This window comes from Balaenoptera physalus (genome assembly GCF_965194825.1).
Source record: "Balaenoptera physalus genome assembly, chromosome: 19".
In the NCBI taxonomy this organism is placed as follows: Eukaryota; Metazoa; Chordata; class Mammalia; order Artiodactyla; family Balaenopteridae; genus Balaenoptera; species Balaenoptera physalus.
In genome coordinates this window covers 53,362,597-53,375,399 of record NC_138900.1, presented here as the reverse complement: position 1 = coordinate 53,375,399, position 12,803 = coordinate 53,362,597, and the positions used below count along the sequence as shown (strand labels likewise).

The 12,803-nt window shown below is 41.4% G+C and overlaps 1 protein-coding gene across 1 annotated transcript; it reads left to right on the top strand.

Annotated features, from left to right (window-relative positions):
- Nucleotides 1–7,182: 7,182 nt before the first annotated feature.
- LOC309649288 (haptoglobin-like) lies at nt 7,183–11,901 on the top strand. The gene is made up of 5 exons (XM_082439190.1): nt 7,183–7,283; nt 8,619–8,701; nt 9,003–9,101; nt 9,959–10,033; nt 10,983–11,901. Exons 1-5 carry the CDS (start codon nt 7,279–7,281, stop codon nt 11,759–11,761), a joined length of 1,041 nt encoding a protein of 346 aa, XP_082295316.1. The 5' UTR covers nt 7,183–7,278; the 3' UTR covers nt 11,762–11,901.
- The last annotated feature ends 902 nt before the right edge of the window (nt 11,902–12,803 follow it).

Sequence of the window (12,803 nt, the reverse complement as noted above, 5' to 3'; positions counted from 1 at the left end):
AATGTAGAACATTAATCAAAGTATTAGATTTGATTAGTGAATTTACCAAGATTGCTGGATACAAGTCAATATATGAAAATAAATTGTACTTTCCTATATTAGTAATAAACAATTAGCACATTAAATTAAAATATCATTTACAATAGCATTAAAAATCAAATACTTGGGAATAAATCTAATGAAAGAGGTACAAGAAATCGCAGCAAGATCTTTTTTGATCCACCTCCTAGAGTAGTGAAAATAAAAACAAAAATAAACAAATGGGATCTAATTAAACTTAAAACTTTTGCACAGCAAAGGAAACCATAAACACAATGAAAAGACAACCCACAGAATGGGAGAAAATATTTGCAAACAAAGAGACCGACAAGGGATTAATCTCTAAAATATACAAACAGCTCATGCAGCTCAATATAAAACAAAACAAAACAAACAACCCAATCAATAAATGGGCAGAAGACCTAAATAGACATTTCTCCAAAGAAGACATACAGATGGCCAAGAGGCACATGAAAAGATGTTCAACATGACTAATTATTAGAGAATTGCAAATCAAAATTACAATGAAGTATTACCTCACACCAGTCAGAATGGCCATCATCAAAAAATCTATAAACAATAAATGCTGGAGAGGGTGAGGAGAAAAAGGAACCCTTCTACACTGTTGGTGGGAATGTAAGTTGGTACAGTATAGAGGTTCCTTAAAAAACTGAAAACAGAGCTACCATATGATCCACCAATCCCACTCCTGGGCATATATCCAGAGAAAACCATAATTCAAAAAGATACATGCACCCCAATGTTTATTGTAGCACTATTTACAACAGCCAGGACATGGAAGCAACCTAAATGTCCATCAACAGAGGAATGGATAAAGAAGATGTGGTGTGTATATATATATAGATAGATATAGATATAGATATCTATCTATATATATATATATATACACACATACACACACACACAATGGAATATTACTCGGTCATAAAAAATGAAATAATGCCATTTGCAGCAACATGGATGGACCTAGAGATTGTCATACTAAGTGAAATAAGTCAGACAGAGAAAGACAAATATGGTATGATATTGCTTATATGTGGAATCTAAAAAAAAGGGAACAAATGAACTTACCTACAAAATAAAAATAGAGTTACAGATGTATAAAACAAACTTATGGTTACCAGGGGGTAAGGGGGGGGAGGGATGAATTAGGAGATTGGGACCGAAATATACACACTACTATATATAAAATAGATAACTAATAAGGACCTACTGTATAGCACAGGGAACTCTACTCAATACTCTGTAATGGCCTATATGGGAAAAGAATCTAAAAAAGAGTGGATATATGTATATGTATAACTGATTCACTTTGCTGTACAGCAGAAAATAACAACATTGTAAATCAACTATACTCCAATAAAAATTAATTAAAAAATAAAATTTATATGAGGATGAAGTGCAAAGGACCTAGAGTAGTCAGTCAGACCAATCTTGAGGAAGAAGAATATATTTGGAACACCTGAAATACCAGATAGCAAGATTTACTATTAACTACTCCTTATTAAGACTGTGGCATTGGCCTAAGATTAAACAAATAGATTCATGGAACAGGATAAAAAATACAGAAAGAGACCAACACATATATGGTCATCTAACTTCTAACAAAGATACCACTGCAAATTAGGAGCAAAGGATGATCATTATAGTAAATGATACTGGAGCAATTGCTTATCTATATGGAAAAAAATGAACCTGAACTTTTATCTCACATCATACATGAACATTAATTCCATGTGGATCATAGACCTAAATATGAAGATAGACTTCTAGAATAAAATTTAAGAGAATGTTGTCATAATCTTATAGGCAAAGATTTCTTAATCAGGACAAAAAACACTAAGCATAAAATTTAAAAAGCTGATAAATTAGGACATTAAAATTCAGAACTACTGTAATTCGGGGCTTCCCTGCTGGCACAGTGGTTAAGAATCAGCCTGCCAATTCAGGGGACACGGGTTCAAGCCCTGGTTCGGGAAGATCCCACATGCCGCAGAGCAACTAAGCCCATGCGCCATGACTACTGAGCCTGCACTCTAGAGCCCGTGAGCCACAATAACTGAGCCCGTGTGCCACAACTACTGAAGCCCGCACGCCTAGAGCCCGTGCTCCACAACAAGAGAAACCACAGCAATGAGAAGCCCACTCACCGCAACGAAGAGTAGCCCCCGCTCGCTGCAACTAGAGAAAGCCCATGCGCAGCAACGAAGACCCAACGCAGCCAAAACTAAAAAATAAATAAAATAAATAAACTAAAAAAAAAATATTGTACTTCTGTTCATCAAAATACACGATTAAGAGAGTGAAAGACCAGCCTTAGAATGTGAGATGTTGACAATAAATTTACCTAACAAAAGATTAGTGTTCAAAGTATCTTTAAAAATAAACAAAAAAACCCAGCTCCTAACAAATCAACAAGGAAAAGACATTTCATAGAGAGAATATCTAAATGGACCAACAGGATATAAAAAGTGCTCCACATATCATTTGATGTCTGGGAAATGCAAATAAAGTCATTATTATATTTTACTGCATATGCACCAGAATGGCTAAAATTATAATGCATTGGCGAGGATATGGATCAACTGGAACTTTGCCATATTGCTGCTGGGAGTGTATATTGGAGAACCATTTGGTAGTATCTATCAAAGCTAAATATATGCCTACCGTTGACACAACAAAGTATTTATCCAAGAGAAATGAGTGCATGCATCCACCAAAAGACATGCAAGAATGTTCAAAGCAGCTTTATTTATAATAGCCCTGAACTGGAATAAATTTAAACATCCATAAACAGGAGAATGGATAAATCAATTGTGGTTTATTCATACAGTGGAATACTTCTCAGCAATGAAAGAAAAAAAAAGAAGTAAACTAATATGACAACATGGATGATTCTCACATACATAATGATGGGCAAAAGAAGCCAGAAACAAAGAATGATTACTATTTGCTTTTATTTATATGAAGTTCAAGAACAGGCAAACTTATTCTATCAAGATAGAGAAGTCAGAACAATGGTTGCTTTTTGGGGGTTGGGTGTTGACTGGAAGGAACCCAAAGCAGGCTTCTTGGGGGCTGGAAATATTCTAAATCTTGATCTGAGTGTCGATTACACAGGAGTTATATAAAGATTCATCAAGCTGAACACTTAAGATTTTTAGTAAATGATGCCAGAATCAATTGTATATCCATATGGAATAAAGTGAGCCTGGCCTCCTACCTCACCTCCCTGTGTTTATATAAGATATTTATAAAAGACAAATTAGAATCACCTTAAATTTGCAACAATGAGGGGATATTTAAGTTAGAAATATAATATGGCATTAAAAATGGTTTAAAGAGATTTGCTGCAAGATGGAAAATGCCTATAACATTGGGTGAAAAAGGCAGACCACGCAAAATTTCTGTATAAAGAATTATCAAAACTATGTAAAAATGTGTACAGAGAAAAGCCTGGAAGGAAGTGACACTAAAGTGTTAATAGTGGTTTGTTACTGGCTGTCTTGGGTCTTGGGGTGGTGAAATAATGGGAGAACTTTTTCTTATTTTTATTTTTCTGTAGCTTACAAAATTTCAAGACTTCCATATTGGCAGAACAAACTTTTAAAAATAATTTTTTCTTCCAAAGTCAAAACTTTGCCCTTTGAGCTCCTCCACTAATTGCTGTCCTGACTTATTGATCTTTTAAACTTTTCTGCTTTCTGTTCTCCCTATAAAATGTATTCACTACTTCCTATGGCCGGCTACACGGAGGCTTCTCGCTTTCCATCTCCTCATCTTGACCCATCGTGATTCCCAATTAAGAGCGAAGGCCTTTGGGCTGGACACTTTTTATTGTCAAGCTAATAAACGATGCCCAGGGCAGGGAGGCTGTAAATTTCCCTTGTTGCCCAAGAGCAGGGGTTGGTGTAATAGAGTTCAGGTTTTGCTGGAAAGAGAAATGCAAATTTTTGTGCACCTGAATTTTTATTCTATAGTGGTGGTCAGAAATGTTTCATTTTATTTTATTTTATTTTTAAAAAGTTTTTATTTATTTAGTTGCTCTGGGTCTTAGTTGCAGCTTGCGGTCTCCTTAGCTGTGGCATGCGAACTCTTAGTTGCAGCATGCATGTGGGATCTAGTTCCCTGACCAGGGATTGAACCCTGGCCCCCTGCATCGGGAGTGCGGAGTCCTAACCACTGTGCCACCAGAGATGTCCCCAGAAATGTTTCATTTTAGATCCCTTAGTAGGGGTAGCTGCAGCCCAAAGAGAAAGCCTCCCCCTCCATTTCATAGGACCATGGAGCTGCACCGTCGCGCAGTAGCGTGCATACGGGGCTGGGAGAAGTTATGGCCATTTAAAACGAAGATTTGTAGACCCTGCTCAGACCTATCGAACCAAAATCTCTGGAAGGAGGGGCCTGGGCTTGGCTTCTTAATAAGTCTATCACGTGATTTCCCCCTCCTTCATATTTTTAAATGTTATTTGATACCTATAAATATTACATGTGATATATATATGTGTATGTGTGATATGTCTTTTTAAAAATAAAGCACAATAAAGTGTACTTTCATGAACCTATACCCAGCCCAAAAGTTGGATCATTAACAATAATTTATTTATGTTTATATTTACCTATGTGCTTCTCTCTTATGCCTTCCTTCTGCCTCCCTATGAGAGGTAACATTTTACATTTTGTTTTCCATTCTATTAAAATTTTAAAAAATAAAGTTTTTGTCTCCTTGGCATCTATGCCTATACATTATATTGTTCAGTCTTGCTTGTTTTTAAAAAGTTTTCTTTGGCTAAGAAAAAGAAGTTTATTTTTTTTGAACTTTTTTATTGTGATAAAATATATATAACATGAAATTTCTGATTTTAACAATTTTAAAGTATACAACTCAGTGGCATTAATTATATTTGCAACATTGCGCAAACATCACCACTGTTTGCAAAACTTTTTCATCATTCCAAGCAGAAACTCTGTACCCATTAAGCAATAACTCCCCTTTCCTCCCTTCCCCCGGCCCCAGGGAGCCTCTATTCTACTTTCTGTCTAAACATTTCATACAAGTGGAACCACATAATATTTGTCTCTTTGTTTCTGGTTTCTTTCACTTAGCATAATGTTTTCAAAGTTTAATGTTGCAGCATGTATCAGAACTTCTTATAGGTGAATAATATTCCACTGTATGTATTTTTATCCACTAATCTGTTGAAGGACATTTGGGTTGTTTCTACTTTTGGATATTGTGAATAATGCTGCAACGAACATCGGTATACAAGAAACTGTTTGAGGACTTCCCTGGTGGCACAGGGGTTAAGAATCCACCTGCCAATGCAGGGGACACGGGTTTGAGCCCTGGTCCAGGAAGATCCCACATGCTGTGGAGCAACTAAGCCTGTGCGCCACAACTACTGAGCCCATGCTCTGCAACAAGAGAAGCCACTGCAATGAGAAGCCCATGCACCGCAACGAAGAGTAGCCCCCGCTCGCCACAACTAGAGAAAGCCCGCACGTGCAGCAACGAAGACCCAACACAGCCAAAAATAAATAAATTTATTTTTTTAAAAAAAGAATCTGTTTGAGTCCCTTTTCAATTATTTTGTGTTAAATACCTAGAAGCGGAATTGCTGGGTCATATGGCAATTCTAGTTTAGCTTTTTGAGGAACCATCATACCGTTTTGCAGATACTACTCCATTTTACATTCCCACCGGTAATGTATGGGAGTTCCAATTTCTCCACATCCTTGCCAATACTTATTATATTGTTTTTTTTTTTTTGTAATTGTAGTCATACTTGTAGGTGTAGGGTGATGTCTTGCGGTTCTGACTTGGATTTCCCTAATGACATTTTCCAGCAATGTTGATCATCTTTTCATGTACTTGTTGACCATTTTTGTATATCTTCTTTGGAAAAATGTTTATTCACATCATTTGCCCATGTTTAATTGGGTTGTTTGTTTTTTATTTTGTTGCTGTAGGAGTTCTTTATATATTCTGGATATTAAATCCTTATCAGATATATGATTTGTAAATATTTTCTCCTATTCATAGATTATCTTTTCACTTTCTTGATATTATCCTTTGATGCACAGAAGTTTTTAATTTTGATGAAGCTCAATTTATCCATTTTTCCTTTTGTTGCTTGTGATTTTGGTGTCATATCTTAGAATCCATTACTGAGTTTGCCTGATTTTGAGCTCTATAAAAGTGGTATCATTCTTAATATAATCTCCTGAAACTTGAAGTTCTCTTTAAAAATTATGTTTATAACACTATCCATGTTCTTTCATAGTTCATTCATTCTCATGGCTGTATAATGTCCTGTTATACAAATATACCAACATTATTTAGCCATTCTCCTATTGATAGACATTTGTGTTGTTTCCAGTTATTTTGCTATTACATCAGTGCCACCTTAAATATCCCAAAGGGATTCTTCTGCACACTCTAATTTAAGAACCACTGGTTTTTTATAAATGAATTGAGTTGTTATTAAATTTCAGTTGAACAGTACTTGGGATACACAGCTGCAGACATCTGACTAAAGCACATCTATTTTTCTCACCTGCCTATTTGGACTGATTACTGGACTATAAAACCACGATAACCACTGCCATTGAGTATAGTTTGCGTCTACACTATAGCTTTAACAATTTTGTGTGATTTCTTGGAAAAAGAGATCAGAGAAGATACAATAAATACATTTTACTGATTTCAGGCTGGAGAGCTTTGCAGCAATAAGGAGATGGCAACACAGAGTGGGGAAAATGATTCTGAAAAGGACATGCTTACTTTAGAGCCCTCTCTCAGCCAGGTTGCAGGAGTGTCTCTAAGAGATCTGAAATAACCCCAAGAGAGGCTCTGTTCAGTGCTGAAAATCATCCAAAACAAAGAGACACAGATTGACGGTTCCTCCCCCAGTCCTGCACAGTGGCTGATTCCGGGAAACACTTTGGCAGCTACATGGGGTCATGACAAGGCCAGGTTTCTTTGGCTCAAGCATGAAGAACACCAGGGGAAACTCAAGCGTGAAGCAAGAGCTCGACTCTTAACAGACATGTTTTTTGTGGCTTTGTTACCAGAAAATGTGAGTGACCTTAGCAAGGCCGAAGTGTGTAGACACAGGGATTACGAAATCGAGAAGGGGGTGGAGTGAGATACCGGAGGCATAAAAGCATCAGAAGGTGCCCAACAGCACTGCTCTTCCAGAGGCAGACATACCAAAGATGAGGTGAGTCCACAGTTCAGCCCTGTCCCCCCTTTCCTCTGGATTATTTCATCCTTCTTTGTATGTATCTTTTATCTACATGACAGCCCAGGTACAGGAGAGGCCTACAGGAGAGATGCAAAAATATAACAAAAGAATAAGGCAAATGGGCTAATTTATAGTGAATAAAGTGTTTTCTGTGTTAAATCCTCTGCTTTTCCGTGTCCATAAAGGGTAATGCTTTCAGATGGTGCTGTCTTTCCCATGAGACGTGACTTTCTCTAAGGAATAGCTTTTTCCTTGAGGTTATGAAGTTTTCACCTTCACGGGGGATGCCAGCAGCTCCTGTGGTAGGCTTCCTGGCATTTTTTTTCTTTTTTGGGCCATGCCACACGGCTTGTGGGATCTTAGTTCCCCAACCAGGGATTGAACCTGGGCCCTTGGCAATGAGAGTGCTGAGTCCTAACCACTGGCCCACCAGGGAATTCCCCCTGGCATTTTGAATATGCCTATTAGCAGATTTTTTTTTTCTTTTTAAAAATGTATAATAAGAAAGATCAATAGTGACACATTTGAGTGACACAATTCAGGCACTCAGATTTGAACAAAATAAAAAAATTTTTTTGAAATGTTGAAGTAATGAGACTAGAAACTTAACCAAGCAATATTTGAGTAGCTGACATCTTTCAGGGAGATGGTTAACTGGTGAGTATGGCCTGTGCATTGATGCCCATGTGCACAGTCGACCTTTCAGGAAGCCAGTTACCTTCCAGGTAACCTGGAATCCTGGGGTTTGCTATACCATTTCCTGAAGTCAAATTATGAAATAATAGAAAAAACTATATCAGTGTTTTAAATTATATATTTAAAAAAACCTCTTATTATGGAAAATTTCAAAAAGTAGAGAGAAGAGCATAATAAATCCCCACTTCCCCATCTTCCAGTTATCCACATTTCATTAGCAGTATCCTTGTAGCCCAGCACCTTAGGGTGCCCAAGTGAGATTTCTCTCTGCTGCAGAGCTCATATATTAACAATTTAATGTTTCCTGAATGCTGCCAGAAACTGAGGCCCAATCCCCACGTGCCTTCCTATCTTGGTTGTTCTTCTCTGAAGCTTCTGTAGAATTCCCAGCAGCACAGAACATGCTGGAACCTGGGTGACTGGGAAGCTGCTAAACTATGCATGTGGGTGGGTGAAGGGCTTCTAGGTCCTAGCACTTCCATATCTATTTTTTCTGGGTGCCTAATGGGAGGGGTGTGTGTGTGTGTGTGTGTGCGTGTGTGTGCGTGTGTGTGCGTGTGTGTGTGTGGTGAAGCGGGGAGACGAGCTGTGTGCTCCTTTCCGTCTTCTCTGCAGCGCCCTGCAAGCTGTTGTCACCCTCCTGGTCTGCTGGCAGCTTTTCACGGTGGGAATCAGCAATGAGACCACAACTGCCACAGGTAGGTCTCTGTGTTTGGACAAGAGCTGTACCTCCCAGCACTGCTGCATCCACTTTCACCCCATCAGACCTGCACCCGCTCTTGGGGAAGATCCAATTGCTCCTTCTCATCCTAATCTCTGGTCTTTCAGTATCATGAAGAAAATTGGGGAGCCAGCCAGAAATAAGGGGAGATTGCCCTCCCCAGGGCTTCCATTTGGGGTGGAGGGAGGTTGATGTGCAAAGCAGCTTCTTCTCTGACTTTTTGGGTCTCTAGGGGCAGCTTCTGACTACGAACCTTCTCTTCCTGTTTCTCTTTGCAGATGACAGCTGCTTAAAGCCCCCCGAGATTCCCAATGGCTACCTGGAACACTTGGTTCGCTATCGGTGTAAAACCCACTACAAACTACGCGCTGGAGACGGTAAGGCCGGGACGAATGTCTCCGGGCCCTCCTCCGTCCCACCATTTCCACAAGGAGTGGAGCCAGGGTGACTGTCCAGAAAGCGCACGTGTTCTCTGGAGCCAGGCGATTTAGATTCTAACAAGGGTTTTGTCACCGGTAGCTGTGGCCTTTTGGGCAAATTAACTTTTCTCAGCCTCAAGTTTCCTCCTTTGTTAAGGGGAGGGAGGTGACGCCATGTAGCCTACCCTCTGAGTGACGTCTACGTCGACAAACTGACGGTGACGGTGATGACGGCAGGGAGCCCTTACCTAGTGAACACTGCACGCCTGGAACTGTTCTAAGTGCTCTACACGGACTTGCTCACTAGGTCCTCACAACACCCCTCCGCAAAGATACTATTATTTATTTTGGCCGCCCCGCACTGCTTGTGGGACCTTAGCTCCCCGACCAGCGATCGAACCCCTGCTCCCTGCATTGGAAGTGCAGAGTCCTAACCACTGGACCGCCAGGGGATTCCCAAGAGATACTGTTATTACTCTCACTTTGCTGCTGCTGAAACTGAGGCACAGAAAGGTTGAGTAATTTGCCCAAGTTCAGGTAGCCTGTAATAGGGAGAGTCAGGATTTGAACCCCGATTCCGACCCCGTACCGCCTTGCCACGGTCACTATGATCGCCACGGTCAACTTGACTGTTGTTCTGCCCCGCTGGGCTTCACTGTGGCCAACACTTAGCTTCTAGCACAGCGCTCCTCCCTTCCTCCTCCTCCCCTGCCCTCCCCCTTCCTGCTTCTCTGACTCTGCTCTTTAAATACCTTCTCTCCCCACGCTAGGTCCAGATACAATTCCCCTTTTGGCTCATTTTTTTTTTGTTTCAGGAGTGTACACCTTAAACAGGGAGAAGCAGTGGCTAAATAAGGACCTTGGAGAGCAACTCCCTGAGTGTGAAGCAGGTAGGAAATCATGGGTCCTGGGAAGCAGATGGAAAGTGGGTATTGAGGGGTTGGTGCGCCAGCAGGGATTGAAATGTCCTAGAGGCACATCCTCCCTGTGTGGTTTCCTCTGGGCACACAAGAGCCGAGGGGAGGGACCAGGGAGAACCACAGGTGGCTGGGCAGAGAAGTGCACAGGCAGGTAATACTTCCCCATAAAGTTCACTAAGGATTTGTTCATTTGGCCTGTGGGGCATTGACTGAATCCACTGTCTACACTGCCCACAGAGGATCAGGAAACTGTGTGTGTACACATATAGCCCACCTAGAGAGCCCTGGGCCAAGGGTAAAGCAAGCTCCAGAAGAACAGGTCAAGGGAGGGCATAACAAAACCTTAACCCATGGGAATATGATACAAGAGGCTGGAGATGGGTTAGGACTCTGTTGTTACTAGGAAGAGCTGATGCTCTCTCCTTTAACCTCTTGGAACACGAGGATCTTGCCTACCCTCTTCTGCTACTAGGGATGCGGAACTGCTGACCTGTCTCTTATTAAATACAATATCACATCCCTCTTTATTCAGAGAGAATGAATCATGGTAGCTCCTTGTCCTTACAATGAATTCAAGGGAACTGTGGACATCTTGCTGTGACAGACTGTTTAAATATAGAGTTCAGCAGACAGAGTTTGAAAACTTCAGGGCTACTTGTTTCTTTGTGAGTTAGAAAAGCAGGAAATAGAACTCTGCTTTAGTGACGTAAACATTAAAAAAAAAAAGAATCATTTTAAACTGTAAACATTGGGAACAAGAGGAGCAGAAGGTAAGGGCAAAGCATGTAAACATTTCTAGCTCTGAAGAAATGAACAGTGATCGTTCAGACAGCAGCAAGAGTCGATCGTTTTATCCTTCCCTGGGAAAGACTGGGAGACGGTCACATTCTGCTCATAATTTTCTTACTCTCCTCAACAGCATGCGGAAAGCCCAAGCATCCAGTGGTTCAGGTGCAAAGGATCATTGGTGGCTCACTGGATGCCAAAGGCAGCTTTCCCTGGCAGGCTAAGATGGTCTCCCACAATAATCTCACCTCAGGGGCCACGCTGATCAATGAACAATGGTTGCTGACCACGGCTAAAAATCTCTTCTTGGGTCATGACAATAAAACAAAAGCAAAAGACATTGCTCCTACTTTAAGACTCTATGTGGGGAAAAAGCAGCTTGTGGAGATTGAGAAGGTTCTTCTCCACCCTGACTACTCCGAGGTAGACATTGGGCTCATCAAACTCAGAGAGAAGGTGCCCACTGATGAGACAGTTATGCCCATCTGCCTACCTTCAAAAGATTATGTGGAAGTGGGGCGTGTGGGTTATGTGTCTGGCTGGGGGCGAAATGCCAACTTCATTTTTACTGAGCATCTGAAGTACGTCATGCTGCCAGTGGCTGACCAAGACACGTGTGTAAAGCACTACGAAGGCAGCACAGTACCCGAAAAGAAGACACCAAAGAGCCCTGTAGGGGTGCAGCCGATACTGAACGAGCACACCTTCTGTGCTGGCTTGTCCAAGTATCAGGAAGACACCTGCTATGGTGATGCCGGCAGCGCCTTTGCCATTCATGATGAGGCTGACGACACCTGGTATGCGGCTGGGATCCTGAGCTTTGACAAGAGCTGTGCTACTGCCGAGTATGGTGTGTATGTGAAGGTGTCCTCCATTCTGGACTGGGTTCAGAAAACCATAGCTGACAACTAACGCAAGGCTGGCTGGAAGCCTTTGCCTGAAAGGCCGAGGGAAAACTGGACAGAAGCAGAGGGGACAAAAACGTGGTATGAAGCTGATGGGTTTCAGCCCTGCATTGCTGAGTCGATCAATAAAGAGCTTCCTTTGACTCATTTCTGTGCTGTTTTTAGCCTTGGGCCTTTTAAAATTCTCTCATTTATAGGACGGCAGCAGCCAAGTGCTCTAGAGTTTACTGGGAGTGTGGCAGAAAAACCCCCAGGGCAACTGGAAATCCCTAAACTGCCCCACTGCGGGGCTCATGATCACTGAATGAGTGCCTATCCAATGGCAGGCCTCAGAGGTCACCGTTATCCTTGTTTTACAGACAAGGAAATAGAGACTCAGAGAAGTTAAGTGATTTGCTTAAGGTTACACAGCTATCAAATAGTGAAGCTGAACCTTGAACCTAGGTCTGTCTAAATACAAATCCCGAGCTCTTTTCACTGCATCCTTTTGCTTCTTCAGAGTAAAGGAGGAGAAAGAGTGGAGGCTGGTGAGGAAGACGCTAGCTCCAAGTGGCATGAAAACAAGGGCTTTAACACAGACAGTACTTTGTTGCTTGTGCTCCAACACACCAGTGCTTCAGGTGGCAAAGTAAGATGGTATAAAGGCAGGATTTCTGGACTTGCTGGGTCCAAATCACAGCTCGACGACAAATCTGCCAAGTTCCTTAAGCTCCCTGCCCATCAGTCCCCTTGTCTCTCCTATGAGGGGGCTTAACCCAGACGATCTCTAAAGTGCCCATCAGTAATAACATTCTGGGGCCGGGTAAAGTTAGAAGTCTCTTCCTTAGGAGGGGCTGCTTTTCCCACTTGGAAGAAACCTACCCTTTACCAGGAGTCAAACGCAAGCTGAGTCTTTCATTTCACAAAGATAAGGGTCTCGTTATTAAGGGTTTCCCAGAAAAAAGGTTCTAGAACCCAGCACATGAAGCTCTTCTAACTGAAGAAGAAAAGTTCTAAGTGAGCGATAAGCCTTTATTCAGTATGCTGGCCCTTCACCAATATACCGTCCT

Coding starts and splice junctions, on each gene's coding strand:
- LOC309649288 (XM_082439190.1), top strand. Junction 8,702..9,002: donor TGAGACCACAACTGCCACAG/GTAGGTCTCTGT, acceptor TTCTCTTTGCAG/ATGACAGCTGCTTAAAGCCC. Junction 10,034..10,982: donor ACTCCCTGAGTGTGAAGCAG/GTAGGAAATCAT, acceptor TCTCCTCAACAG/CATGCGGAAAGCCCAAGCAT.